This window comes from Pteropus medius, unplaced genomic scaffold, assembly GCF_902729225.1.
Source record: "Pteropus medius unplaced genomic scaffold, Ma_sr-lr_union100, whole genome shotgun sequence".
In the NCBI taxonomy this organism is placed as follows: Eukaryota; Metazoa; Chordata; class Mammalia; order Chiroptera; family Pteropodidae; genus Pteropus; species Pteropus medius.
In genome coordinates this window covers 21,747,093-21,761,140 of record NW_024349803.1, presented here as the reverse complement: position 1 = coordinate 21,761,140, position 14,048 = coordinate 21,747,093, and the positions used below count along the sequence as shown (strand labels likewise).

The following is a 14,048-nucleotide window of genomic DNA, read 5'->3' as shown; positions in this document are numbered from 1 at the left end:
CTGCCGAAGGAAGGAGTGTTTACTGTAAACAGTTACTGGCAGACGAAAGCTGATTTTCGTGGTGGCAGCTGTACCATCAATGATACCTCACACTGGCAGAATTCAGTTAAAGAGAATATCCGTTTAGCACTGCAAATGCGTGTAGCGCCAGGCTGAGAAATTATTGTTGTTACTGCAAAAGTCAAACTTGAAAACTTTTTCTACCAAAACTTCTAATAGTAATTGTTTTGCTAGATTTATTCCTGTGCCCTAGAAAATTATTCTACAATAGTGATATGATATTCCACTTAAAGAATCAGGCTCATATGGAGCATCTGGTACCACCGCAGGCTGGTCCCGTTCAATGTGGTTTCAGGGTTGAATCGGAGGTTCTCTCTGAAAGGCTGTCCTGACCTCTCCGGCAGGGGGGAGGGTTCCCTGCCCATCTCTGACTAATCCTTAGAGGCTCTTTCAAAGAGGAGAGAAGCAATCTATCTGACCCGTGAGACAAGGAACCAACAAAGCAGGTGGGGCCTCAGGGTGCCCCCTCAGGGTCTCCCACTTCTTTGACTCTCCTTATCCCCTCGGGCTAGACCTTCCTCTCTGGCTCCCCCTCCTTTCCCTCTGCTGGGGGTGTGGCAGGCCCCATTTCTGGCAGCTGGCTAGACCTGTGGGACTGCACACTGCTCTGCAGGCCGCCCCATGCGTGCCCGTATGAATACACTGTGAGTAAGGCAGCAGGCCTAGGTCCTGGCTGCATCCTCTAACACAGTTTACCAAAAATCCTCTGCATTTTAAAGGCTACTGGCTTCTTGCATGATGATTGATAAACCCGATCTTTGGATTACCTCTTGGCTAACATCCTGAAAAGGAGGAAAGGTGAATCTGACTCTCGCCCCAACTTGAGTTACCTGGGAAAGAAAACAGGCGGCTGTCCACAGTCCTGGCGATGGACTGCAGCTTCACCACATCCATCGACTGCCCGATGTGGACAGTGCTGGGCATGCTTCCCAGGGTCCCTCTCACAAACTCTGCCACCTCCTGCACGGTGAACATCTGCAGCAGCTCATCAAAGATGGTTGGGAAGGAATTGAGGAGTGCAGCCTGCAGAAGCGAGTGAAGCCGTGGTTAGCTCAGGTGTGTGTCCATCTTGTGAGCTCAGACAAAGATACAAGGTGGTGAGAGGCTGAAGGCTTTGCCGCAGCCCTGCCTGCGGTGGGTTCTTCCCTGGCCTCTGACTCCACCCGCCCCTGCGGCACTCTTGGGACACAGAGCAGGGAGGAATGAGGGAATGAGAGAATGAGGGAATCGAAACAAGGGAACTGACTGGGGCCCGGGCCACTTGTGGCTTTCATAACTTGCCAAGGCTTCTGCTGGCAAGAGGAAGGAATATAGAGAGAAATCAGTTCAACATGCCTTAATATCCATAGCTGTTTTTGCTCATAAAATGGATTTAAAGTTTTTTGTCTATCTCTATGCACAAGCTCTTGACTTTCCAATTTTGGTCCCGAACTCAAGCCAAGGGCTTCTCAAAGAGAGCATGGCAGAGAGAGCTGAGCACCTCCAAGCAGCACTAGCTGCACTCTGCTCAGAGCCCTGCAGCCAGCGATCCAGCTGAGAGCTGGACCATTTTCCCTGGATAGAGACATTTATTTGAAACCATGAAATCTGATGCCTGGTGGTCTCTGGGGTAAATCCAAGGGATGGAGAATGTGTGGATTTAGTCAGCCATGACCTCTTAAGGTCTTTCAATGATGCTGGCATAGCGTTCAGCCACCTGGATGGCCCAGGAGTGTGTGTGCTTGGAGACACCTAGGGGCTCCGCTCTGGTAGTAGGCCCATGAGGTGGCCCCTTGAGGACAATCTGATAATAATTCCAGAGCCTTTGGGAGGCAGAGTAGTATAAGAGAAAGAGAATGAGTTTTGGAATTAAGACAGACATGATTTCAAATTCCAGCTTTACCACTTATCTGCCACAGAACCTCGGGCGAGTTACAGCCTAATCCTCAGTTTTCTCATCTATGAAGTGGGGACGATGCTATACTCTCCTGCCATTAGCATGTGGAATAAAATTAGGCACATAAAGTTCGTGTCCAGTGGAGTGCCTGGCACAGGGCCTTCACTGCATGTTGGTTCTCACTCTTCTCTCTCGTCTACATGGAAGCAGCGTGAGGGAGGCTTTCTCCACTTCTCAGTCCTCTCACACTATTAACCCAAGATCTGCAAAGGGAAACGCGTGTTGCCGTGAGACGAGAAGGTGAGAGTGCGCTCTTCCAAAGCGGCCGGGGAGGGAGGGGGGTGTTTTTCTTGATGGCTTCATCAGGCACTAGACACTGGCTCAGACTGAGTGGAAAATTGATGCCATAGGGAAACAGGTCTGTCATACTGCCGGCTATGCTCAGGCCAGGCCGTAGCACAGGACTTATGTGAATTCTATCTGAAGATTTATAACTTCCTGGGATATCAAGAAGGTTACTTCGCAGTTATTAGAATTAGCACAAAAACATTATCATAAGCAGCTGGATAAAAAAGACAAAGGGGGGGAAAAGCAGACACCTCATAATCAACAACAAACAGTAGCTGATTTGCTCTCCTAAATAATTAAATTTCCTACACTTAGGCACCAGGACATAAAGACACTTGCACCCTACTCTCTCTCAGTGGTCAGAATCAAAGACAGAAAATCTGCCTGAATACACTTGGTGAGACTTCTGAAACTCATGACACGTGAGCCTGGCACCAGAGAAGCAGGTCTGATCCTGACTCAAGTCTGAGCTGAGACTAGATCTCAACTATTTCCTGGTGTGGTAGGAGTGTACTGTTGCTTACAGGGCATCGAAGAGTTCTCAGAATGCACATCTGCCTTGCTCTGCCTGCTACCTCTGGTCACACCCACGGTCCACCCCCCCCACCCCCCCCACCCCCCGCCTCCCGTTTCTCTGCAGGCCACAGGGAGGAGTCCTGGGCCTCTGCTGGCAGGAACAGATGGGCTGGGGGAGGGAAGGGAAGAGGAAGACGAGTTGTTTGGGTACTTAGGAGGAGGCACCATGGAAGGAGCCTTTCTATGAAGGCGCCTGGCAACCTTGCAGAATTTCCACTTGTTATAGAGTCTAGCTCCCAATTACTTAGCCGTCCTCTGGGCCAAGTGGCCTAAAAGCAAATGGCCACGAAGGGCAACACGGAGTCAAGTGGAAAACAAAAGACAGACTGTTCTAATCGTAAATGAGACATTGATAAAGACATTTGCCCTCCTGACAGTCCTGGCGGTGACTGAATGAATGGACATGAGAGAGGTTATCTGGTCTTTGGTGGCGGTTTTGATGTAATAATTGGCTTCAAAAAATCTGAGAAGTGCAATCCATTAGATATAATTTTGACATTTACTTATAAGAGAAAATAACCCCTTGTGACTAGGGCAATGGCAATATCCTTGATCTTTGCTAGGGCGAGGTTGCATGGAAAAGGTAATAGATTAGCTGACTGACATTTTTAATACAAGAAAGCAAATTTCCTTCCTACACTGATATTTCTAATAGAATCTAATCCTAATTCTTGACCAAAGTTTTCTACTTATTTCGACTGTTTTCCAACCTATTTCAAACTAAACTGCTGGAATGGACAAGTACTAATCTAAAGTTTTTTTAAATTAACACAGTAACTAGGGGATGAAAGTCTCTACACATTCTGAACATCCTCCGTAAATACGATCTTCATCAACGACTAAAGTATGGTAGCTAAACACATCTGGCCTAAAGAAGGATCCTGAGAACAAAGATGGGCCTCTCCTTGGCCATAAAGCCACGGGGCCATTTTATATTTGGTGGCTGGGGCACAGCTAGCTTTGAAGTAAAAGCAGCCTTTTGTTCTATTAGGTATTTCCTTGTACATCAACCTTTACCCAACACACGGGAGCCTGGCAGGGCTTCTTCGACTCTGGAAGCCAGAGGACAAAGAAACCACCTGCTAAGACAGACAAGAATCCAGCAGCACGACTCCCCGGCAGCTGACAGACCTGCGTGAACAGGAGTGTTTCCGAGTTTCTGCTGTCCAGACTGAGCACAAACCGAATGGACTGGAAAAGTTCTTGGATGCTCGACCGGAACTGCTCCTCTTCCATCCCACAGGTAGCTCGTGAGTACAGGATCCTTGACTGCACGATGAACTTGAAAAGGTACTCCAAGGCCTGGAGATGTGGGAGAAAAAGGGATAGAAACGTGTTAACAATGGCCAGGAACTAACAGAGCAGGGAACGAAGGGCAAAGTAACAGCAAATTACACATGAAAATCAGGTGATGGGCAATTCCAACTGCGGAGACATGCACTTTACTTTTAAAAACTTTTCTCTAAGTCCAAAGGTCACTGAGCAGCAGTGACCTTACCGAGAGAACCATCAAATTCCTTCATAACTGTTTTTTGAGATTCTGGAATTGAGGAACCACAGACTGTCATGGAAACAGTTGAATCCAAGAACATAGAGGATCCAAAAAAAAAAAATCAGTTTCTCTGCATTTTTTTTTCAAGTCTGGAAATAAGCCCCTCCAAAGGCAATGCTGTAAGAACTTCTCTTGAATTTATTCCAAGAGTCCTATAAGGAGTCGTCTGTATCTTCGAGAGAGAGCCGGGGGCCTCGCAAGGCCAGCCCTCTCATGGGGGTGGAGGCTGGGCCAAACTTGTCCCAGGCTGTACAGCAGCTGGTGGATGTGACACACCCACTCCCCAACCTTCTTCCAGACCAGGCCACCTGCCACAAACAGTTCATGAACAGCCTCCAGAACATGCTTTGGTTTGATTCTGAGGGGTTCCTGCAGCTTGACCCATGCTCGTGAGCAGAGTAACTCTCTTTCAAAAGAACAGATTCGAGATCCAAGACTGTGCTTTCTAATCAAAAAAATGGCACATGCTTCCCTGACACTGGGAAGGCAGAGACGTTTAGGAGAAACTTATCCAAGGATGAAACAAATGGAGCTCAGTTACTTGAAATATATAACAGGGAACAATTTCCAAGCTACCTTTCATGAAGGTTCGGTAAAAGTAAAACTGGGTGTACGTGATAGTGTGTAGATACAAAAGGCAGTTGGCACCAGAGAATGGCTGGTTCAGAAAAATGTGTCTTCCAAGGTTTGCACCAGACGCATGTGGACGAAGTTTCAGCGTGCGGCCTCATCTCCACTAAAGCTACAGCCTCCATTCCGGCAGCCTTTTAACACCTGGTCTGGAGAGAATCTGGAAAGCCTGCGCTCCATATTCTAATTTTAAAAGGGCAAATGTTTCCTCATCACCAGTTTTTTCAGTTTGAAACACCTACCACAAGAGATGTATTGAGTGGCTTGAAACAATCTCTAGCTTTGGACTGAGAGGCAGAACCAGACGACAAAGTCACTTGCACGTTCTGGGCACGAGGGCTTAGTTCCACCACGAAGTTCTAAAACACAGACACTGCGCAGGGGAGCACAAGGCGGTGTCAGAGACGGCCCTTCGAAAACTGGGGTGCGGGCATGGAAAACAAGCCCACTTCCAGCCATCCATCACCCATCCCTGTTCCCCATTCCTCCTGATTTTTAAGATCAGCATCAGCTTGGCCGGGACCGCCTCAGGCAGAAACGACTGCGGAAGGAGAAGAGGGCAGACAATGGAGTCGAGGTGAGGGGTGGACTCTATGGAAATCGTTCAAAGTTCAAGGGTGCTCCTGACCCTGTGCGGAGACAATGAACTGTGGCTGAGAAGGAGCTCAAAAGCCATCCTCAAACCCGCCAAGGACACCACCAAAGGTCATTCATGAGGGAACAAATAACAGATCCAAGTAAGAAAATAAAAGACTGTTTATTTTTGTCTTCTTTAGTGGCAGAACTCCCTTGGAAAGGTCATGACTCAGAAAGTGAAAGGTAGAGGTGGGAGGAGAATGGCAAGATGTAGTGAATCAGAGTAATGAAGAAGAGGGGGTTTCCTGGTCCACGCTGTGTTATGCCAGAAGGAGAGGCGCCTGGCCAGGAGCACACACGTCCTGTCACAAAGGATGGCCACAGGATCGCATGGAGACTTACTGGCTTGGTCAAGAGGATTTGTAAACTGACCTGGATGAAGATGGGCAAAGGGCCTGATAAAACCGTCGAACTGGATGCATTTGTGTTGGATGCCACTCGATCAAGTTTGAAATGGTAAGAACAAGTGTGGAAATACCTCGGAGAAGCGCTCCCCCCAATGCAGCTCCCCCTTCTCCCCACCCAAGCCCATCTTCTCCAGGAACTCCGTAAGTGACCCCTGCCAGCAACCCAGCTGATCTCGCCAGACCCCTGAACCAGCCTCTGTTCTTCCTTTGTTGCCTCCCACACCTAACCTAACATTTGAAAGCCCGTTTTAGCCACATCAGCCGCTTTTTGGTTGTTTGAAAACTCAAGCTCTTTCCCATGCAGGCTTTTTAAACAGGCTGTTTCCTTCACCTGAAATGCTCGTCCCCAGCTCCCAACACGATTTCAGCTCAGAGGTCATGTCCTCAGAGCAGCTTTCCCTAAAACCTGGATCTGAAGTAAATCTGCCTCTCCAGCTACTCTCCCCCTGGCTTATTTCCTGGTTTATTTCCTTCACAGTACTCATCAAGTTTTTTATGCCCACTAACTTTGTGTATTTATCTGTTTCATGTGTTTATTGTCTGTCTTTCCCCCACTTGAATGGAAGTGCTATGAAGGCCTAGCTTTTTCTGCTTGGGTCCCTACTGAATCCCATGGGGCTAATACAGTGCCTGACACAAGGCAGGTATCAAGCAATATTAACTAAATAAATGACTGAACGATTCTTTTTTTTTTTTTTTTTACACCTACAGCACCTGGTCTTCCTAGGTGGTCTCCCATCCAAGTACTAACCAGGCCCGACCCTGCTTAGCTTCTGAGATCAGGCGGGATCGGGCGTGTTCAGGGTGGCATGGCCGTAGACTTGAATGAACAGTTCTTAAGAGAAAACAACTTACTTTGTGATGCCTTCTCCAGTACCCTTAAGCAATTAATTTATGGACTCACATAAAACCTTTTGCATTTAACTCAACCTTTACCTGCTTAGATAGTACACGCGGCAGCTGACAGATGCTGGGGTTCAGAGAAGAAGATAGCCCAGGCCTGGCCCTCACATCACACGCAGGACCCTGCTCTGCACCGTGTTTGTGCGTACTTCCCCTTGGGACACTGGGATGAGTCCTTCAAGGGGAGAGGCCTGTCTTGGTCCTCTTCGCATCTCAGCACCCACGACAGGTGCTGACTGCTCCGTACACATATACTGTATGAAGGAGGCCAGAAATGGGACTTGTGGCTTTAGATTTTTATAGGATGTGCAGAGAAGTAGCAGAAACACAGATCTATGATTTCATTTTGCCTCTTCGATCTGATGCTGCTTAGGGAAACATTTGTTTTGCTTGTTACCATGTGGACAAGAATAACAAAATCACAGGCCCAGTGGTACTTAGAACAGATGATGTAATATTAAGAGGACAGAGAAAAAGCAGAATTACTTTGCTGCCATTCTTCTTCTATTGCTAACTGAAAAGGGTTGGGAAGACATGGTTAAAAAGCAATTAAAACAGAGTAACTCAAGAATAAGAAAAGACAGAGGCAGAAAGGAAGAAAGTATGGACTTACTTTAAGTGTCTTCAAATAGCTGTCTGGAGAACTATTGAGCAAAAGAGGGATCAACATTCTCATAGGTTGTTCTCTACTGCAGAAACAGCAGCCATGAAAAGAATTTACCAGAAAGTGAAGTTAACTCATAATGAGGATGGTCTCCTATAAACGGGAGCTGCTCAACATATAAAGGGCTGCCTTGTCATGGAACCTGTCTAAGCAAGGTCATTGCCATGGGGGTACCCTTGGTTCCTCCAAAGGTCAAGGTTTTAAGATTATCTTCTTCTCAACATATCCACGCAGCACTGTGGGGCATCCACGCAGCTCTTTTTTATTTGAAGCCATTCCAAAAATCAATGTTTAGTAACTATTGTAGAAAAAAAGTATCAGAAGATTTTAATTTTGATTAATGATGCCACCAACACTGGCTCAGAAGGAGTATGATCGATCCATTAGCCAGTGGAAGCAGAGGCCAATGCTGTTGGCAGAACCCAGAGAGGATGGCCAGGAGCCGTGTGCACGCGCCCTCCTGCTAACATAACATCATCAGGAATAAGCATCTTCTGGCGCAAAATCGAGGTGAAGGGAGGGGAGTTATGTGGTCCGAAGTGTCCTGAAAGCAGGCCAGTGTACTGGGATGTCTCCGCTTGTCCTGCACACTGTACCTCTGGGATTACTCACAAGTGACAAGCAGGGGCGGGCCATTTGCATACAGCGAGCTCAGTACGTTACCCGCATGGCTTCTTGAATGTGGTCCTGCCGAATCAGTTCTGCTGAGCAGTCCATGTACCACTTCAGACAGCGGATGAGCTCCCTGGGAAAGAGAACAGTTCCAGAAACCCCACTTTACTCCACAAGCAATGCAGCCTGAAATGTTTTCTTCCCTGAATCAGCCACATAGAAAATAATATCCCACTGATGAGCTAGAATGGAGTGATGGCTCCATTACAGCTGTGGACTCTTTGGATCATCTGAGACCAGACGACGCTCTCTGTCCATAAAGAGCTGCCGCATTTTAATTAGCAAGTACAATCACTCTTCACTACTCTCCCTAACACATGTTTCTTCTTTGATTACAAGAAAGTTTTCCCAAAGTCTTGGACCATACGTGTATTTTTGCTTTGTCTAAAATTGCTATGTCCCAATGCCACACAACGGCTCGTCAATGGTAGACCCTGAAAAAGGCATAGAGTCCCGTGTGCCACCCCCACCCCGCCCTCCACTCGACCCACATCCAATTTATTTCCTTAGGACCAAGTCCCCTGAGTGACATGAGATTACAGGGTCAGAAGGCCTATATGTTTACATGGCAATAGAGCACAGAGGTCAAGAGTATAGGCCCTGGCCAGACAGGAGGGTTCACATCTGGAGCCTATCGGTTTCTAGTTCTGTGTCTTTGGGCAAGTTATTTGATCCCTATGTGCCTCGTTCTCTTCATTTAAAACATGGAGGAAACAATAGCACATCTCAAAGTTATTGGGAATACTAATGAGATGACACCTGTAAAACACACAGCATAGTGCCTGCTCTCCACAGTAACATCGAAGTGTCAGAGTTACAGTGACCCTACAGCCTCACCACCCTTGGGTTTTGTTTTCGAAAACTGTGCTAATTCCATAAAAGAAAATGGTGACTTTTTAAAAACTGCTTTAATGATTTTAGAAAACCTGTGTTTCCCATATTTACTATTTATATTATCTTTCATCGACTATCTTATTATTTCTTTGACATTTACTTGTGTGTTCTATTTAGCTGTTTACATGTTTCTCATGGAAAAAGGCAGACTTCTTTATAACAGCTTTGCCATCATCTCTTTTTTTTTTTTTTTTCTGGAGACAATTGGAAATTTTAATGTAGTCTGGACATTAGATGATATTATGAATTTTTTTCTTTTTTTTAACATTTTATTAATTTTTCCCCCTCCCCGCTCTCCCTTCCCCTCTGGTAACCACTAGTCTATTGTCCATGTGTCATCATTTCTTAGAAGGAAAAAGGAAAAGTATGACAGCTATGTAAGAAACTATGGTTTAAAATGTCGGCTGAAAGCCAACGGCTAACATCACTCAGTGGTGCAAGACTGTGAGCTGCTCCTCTAAGATCAGGAACAAGGCACGGATGCCTGCTTCCTGCCACTTCTATTCAACATGGTATTGAAAGAGTCTACAGGCAAGAAAAAACAATAAAAGGCATCCATATTGCAAAGGAAGACGTGAAATTATCTTTGTTTGCAGCTGACATGATCTTATATGTAGAAAAACCTAAGGATTCTACAAAACTTTACTTTTAGAACTAATCAATGAATTCAGCAAAGTTGTAGGATATAAAGTCAATACTCAAAAATCAGTTGCATGTCTATGCACTAACAATGAGCAATCCAAAAAGGAAATTAAGGGAAAACTCCATATATGGTAGCATCAAAAAAGAATAAAATACTTAGAAATAAACTTAATCAAGGAGGTGAAAGACTTGTACTCTGAAAACTACAAAACACTGTAGGAAGACCATAAAGAAGATATTAATAAATGGAAACACTACCTGAAGTGAACTACAGATTTGATGCACTCTCTATTAAAATCTCAATGACATTATTTGCAGAAATAGAAAAATCCATTCTAAAGTTCATATAGAATCCAAGGGATCCCAAAGAACCAAAACAATCTTGAAAAAGAAGTTAGAAAAATCACACTTCCTGATTTCAAAACTTACTACAGAAGTTACAGTAATCAAAAGTGTGATACTGACATAAAGACAGACATATAAAAATAGCCCAGAAATAAACTCTTGCATATATGGTCGAATTATTTCAACAAGGGTGCCAGGACCATTCAATGGGGGAAAGAATAGTCTGTTCAACGAATTATATTGGAAAAACAGGCTATCTATGTGCAAAAAAATGAAGTTGGACTCATGTTACACAATCAACAAAAATTAACTCAAAATGAATCAAAGGCCTAACTGTAAGAGTTAAAAGTATAAAACACTTAGACAAAAACAGGGGAAAAGCTTGAGTTACACTGAATTTAGCAATGGCTTTTTAGATATGACATCAAAAGCACAGGAAACTAAATAAAAAAGTAGATAAACTGGACTACATCAAATTGAAATCTGTGCATCAAAGGGCACCACCAACAGAGTGAAAGGCGACAGGGGAAAATATTCGCAAATCGTATACCTGACAAGAGGTTAATATCCAAAAAATATGAAGAACTCTGACAGCTCAACAACAAAAACCAAACAACTTGATTCAAAAATGGGCAAAGTGCCTGAACAGATTTTTCTCCAAAGAAGATACACAAATGGTCAATAAGCACATGAAGAGATGCCACATCACTAATCATTAGGAGAATGCAAATGAAAACTACAATGAGATACCACCTCACACCCTTTGGAAAGGCTACTATAAAAAAAAAAATTCCCCCAAACAGAAAACAAAACAAAACAGAAAATAACAAGTGTTGGTGAGGATATGGAGCGTTGAAGCCCTCGTGCACTGTAATGGAAATGTAAAATGGTGCATCCACTGTGCAAAACAGTATGGTGATTCCTCAAAAAATTAAAAATAGAATTGTCATATGATCCAGCTATTCCATTTCCAGATACACATCCAAAAGAACTGAAAGCAGGGTCTCGAGGAAATATCTGTACACCCATGTTCACAGCAGCAGTATTCGCAAAAGCTAAAAGGTGGAAGCCACCCGAACTCACCGACGACGAATGGATAAATAAAATGTGGTCTATACACGCAATGGAACATTATCCAGCCTTTAAAAGGAAGGAAATTCCAGCGCATGCTATGGCATGGATGAACCCTGAGGACCTTAATGGAAGTGAAATGAGCCAGACACAAAAAGACAAATACTGTATGACTCAATTTATATGAGGTGACTAGAATAGGCAATTCCAAGAGACCTCAGATATAATGGTGGTTGCTGGGGGCTGGGGACTAGGGGCAGGGGGAGATGGGAGTTAGTGTTTAAAGAGGACAGAGCTTCAGTTTTGCAAGATGAAAAGAGTTCTGGAGACGGATGATGGTGATGGTTGCACAACAATGAGAATGTACTTAATGTCACTGAACTGTACAATTAAAAATGGTTAAGATGGTAACTTTTACATTATGTGCACAATTAAAAAATAAGTGAAGTTAAAAAAATCAGCTGAATGAATGGCGACCTTTGTTTAAAGCTTCTTTCTATTCAAACACAAGTCCTAATAATGGTGCCAAATGGAATTTACTTGTATGCCAGGGCTCCAGCAAAGTGCTTCTGGATGTACGTGTCCATTACAGGCCGGAAGTGGAAATACTTGATGTCTCTGAGCAGGTTGATGATGAATACCTGGAAGAGACGGAGGGCATGAGAGTCCTCTGGAGGCCCCTCATATCCCCAGCAGAACACAGAACTCTTCTTGCTTCTTCACAGGGTGGCAGACTGTCAATGTTTACCCTAGTGTTCTCCACCGGCAGTGAATGTAAGATTTCCACTCTGTGTCTGAGCTTCTGTCTTGTCCATTCTGTTCCTACCACCCCTGGACTCCCAAACCAGACTTGGGGCTCATCTGTCCGTGTCAGTGTTACTCTGAGCCTGTATAGGAAGCGTAAATCCTATAGTATCTCAAAACCTTGGAAGAGGCAAAAAAAAAAAAAAGATTGTCCAAGGAGCCAAATTAGCCTATGAAAGGCTGTGCCCTTCAGAAATGGGGCTGGCCGGCCGAGGAAGTGAGGAAGAAGAGCCAAAGGGGGCAAACTATGCAAGTGCTATTCTAACTCTCACCTCTGCTCCTCATCTATCAGGGAGACTTGGAGTATCCGGTTCTCCTTGAATACACAGCACTCCTGTGGGACTGGCTATATTAAGCAAAATGCACTAAACAATTAAATCACTGTTCATTCTCACTAAACAACCTCCTGAGACTAGCCCCCAAACAACTTCACAGAGGGAGAGAGTGTGATCCTCAGACCAGCATGAGCGAGCCTCTGCTTTTCCTGGTCTCTCCTTATTCAACTGTGTAAGTGGAAAATGGGCCCCCTGGTTTCCCATAGTAGCAGCCTCTGGACCTTGTGCTGGTGCAGGTCACTATTTCAGGGGCCAGGCAACTCTGCAGCAGTGGCGAGATGGAGTACCGAACTACAGGGCTGAGGCTCGGACCTGACCCTGCTGAATTCTTCAAACTTGATCTTGTAGGGATCTTCCTGGTAGGCTGGTCTTTTTGGGTGACACTCCATGGTCCCTTTTCTATTAAAAGCATCTAATTCATTACCGACTCACTCTATTAAATTGCCTCCCTCTTTTAAAAATATGCGATAGGAAAAATGAAAGCCGAGAAGGATGAGACTTACCAAAGACTGGAACACCAGTAGGCCGTACTTCTCTGTATTATCGTCCAGAATCACGAAGAGTGTATCTAAGATGTCCTGCAGGAACTGCAACAGCACAAAAACCACAGGGCTCGGGTCTTAGGGCCTGTCCATGTGGTCAGACTCTGCACACTGGCAAATTTATCTCGCAGTAAACAAAGATCTCAAACCACCACTTAAAATGGTCGAGTACCTGTCTCCACCTAGCTAAGGGGTAACTGGGTGGACCTGGGGTCTTTGCTTGTAGCCCAAAGGGCCATAAGTAGGCGGCTCCAGTTGGATAAGTGCTAAAATTCTAAGGAAAGAGCAATTACCTAAAAAACCGAGGGCATCCACATGGGAGAACAATTTTGAAATCAAGACAATCTAAGTGATCCTGATGCCAAACTCATTTTGAGAAAAAGAACTCACTTTCCTGGGACCCCAGAGAGTTTAGCAGTTCCTTGCTCTCTACTGTGGCCTAACTCTATAGAGGTCATTTAGATGAGGATGTGGCAAGCCAGGCCTTATCCACTATACTATTTTTTTTGGTTAGAAATTAGTATCCCAGGAGAAGGGAGAATGCAGCTGATGGGGGCTGTCAACGACAGTAAAAGATCTGGAAGCACTGTTTGTTTGTTTGTCTTTCAGAGTATGTTCTCTTTCCTTTCCAAGATGCAAAAACCAAGGGAGAAAATGACAAATACTCATGGATGCTGGTAGTCTTAAATGTCTAACTGATGTACTGTATCCTTGAAACTAATAATAAAATAAAATTTTAAAGAATCAAATCTAACATTTTGTTGGTCAAAACAGAATATAATGATACAATGTTTATAGTTTATTTCAAAATGACGTGAGGTGGGAGGCCTGGATGGGATGTTAATGGGTAGGACTGGCCACGGGTTGGTGACTACTGGTGCTGGCTGATGGGTACACGAAGGGTTCTTTATACTATTCTGTCTCCCTTTGTGAATGTTTGAAATCTTCTAATAAAAAGTAAAAACATATTTTAAAATGCTAGCATATTCTCTTCATGTTCTCTTCTGGCTGGCTCGAGACAAATTACTGATGCTAAAACCAGATCTACCGAAAGAATGTTCTCTTGTGAGGAATACGACAACTCAGCATTA

At 44.6% G+C, this 14,048-nt stretch overlaps 1 protein-coding gene and 1 non-coding gene across 2 annotated transcripts in view; both read right to left on the bottom strand.

Annotated features, from left to right (window-relative positions):
• The window catches only part of DOCK3 (dedicator of cytokinesis 3), a 313,424-nt gene that overhangs the window by 68,052 nt on the left and 231,324 nt on the right, over positions 1 to 14,048 (bottom strand). Inside the window, exons 20-24 of the mRNA XM_039837883.1 lie at positions 12,919 to 13,002; positions 11,817 to 11,917; positions 8,316 to 8,397; positions 3,992 to 4,162; positions 891 to 1,083 (exon numbers count right to left, since the gene is read on the bottom strand). Coding sequence (XP_039693817.1) covers positions 891 to 1,083; positions 3,992 to 4,162; positions 8,316 to 8,397; positions 11,817 to 11,917; positions 12,919 to 13,002 — 631 coding nt within the window. The remainder of the gene's footprint in view (positions 1 to 890; positions 1,084 to 3,991; positions 4,163 to 8,315; positions 8,398 to 11,816; positions 11,918 to 12,918; positions 13,003 to 14,048) is intronic.
• LOC120582524 (5S ribosomal RNA) lies at positions 6,788 to 6,906 on the bottom strand. The gene has a single exon (XR_005647587.1). It is a non-coding gene; the product is annotated as a 5S ribosomal RNA (ribosomal RNA).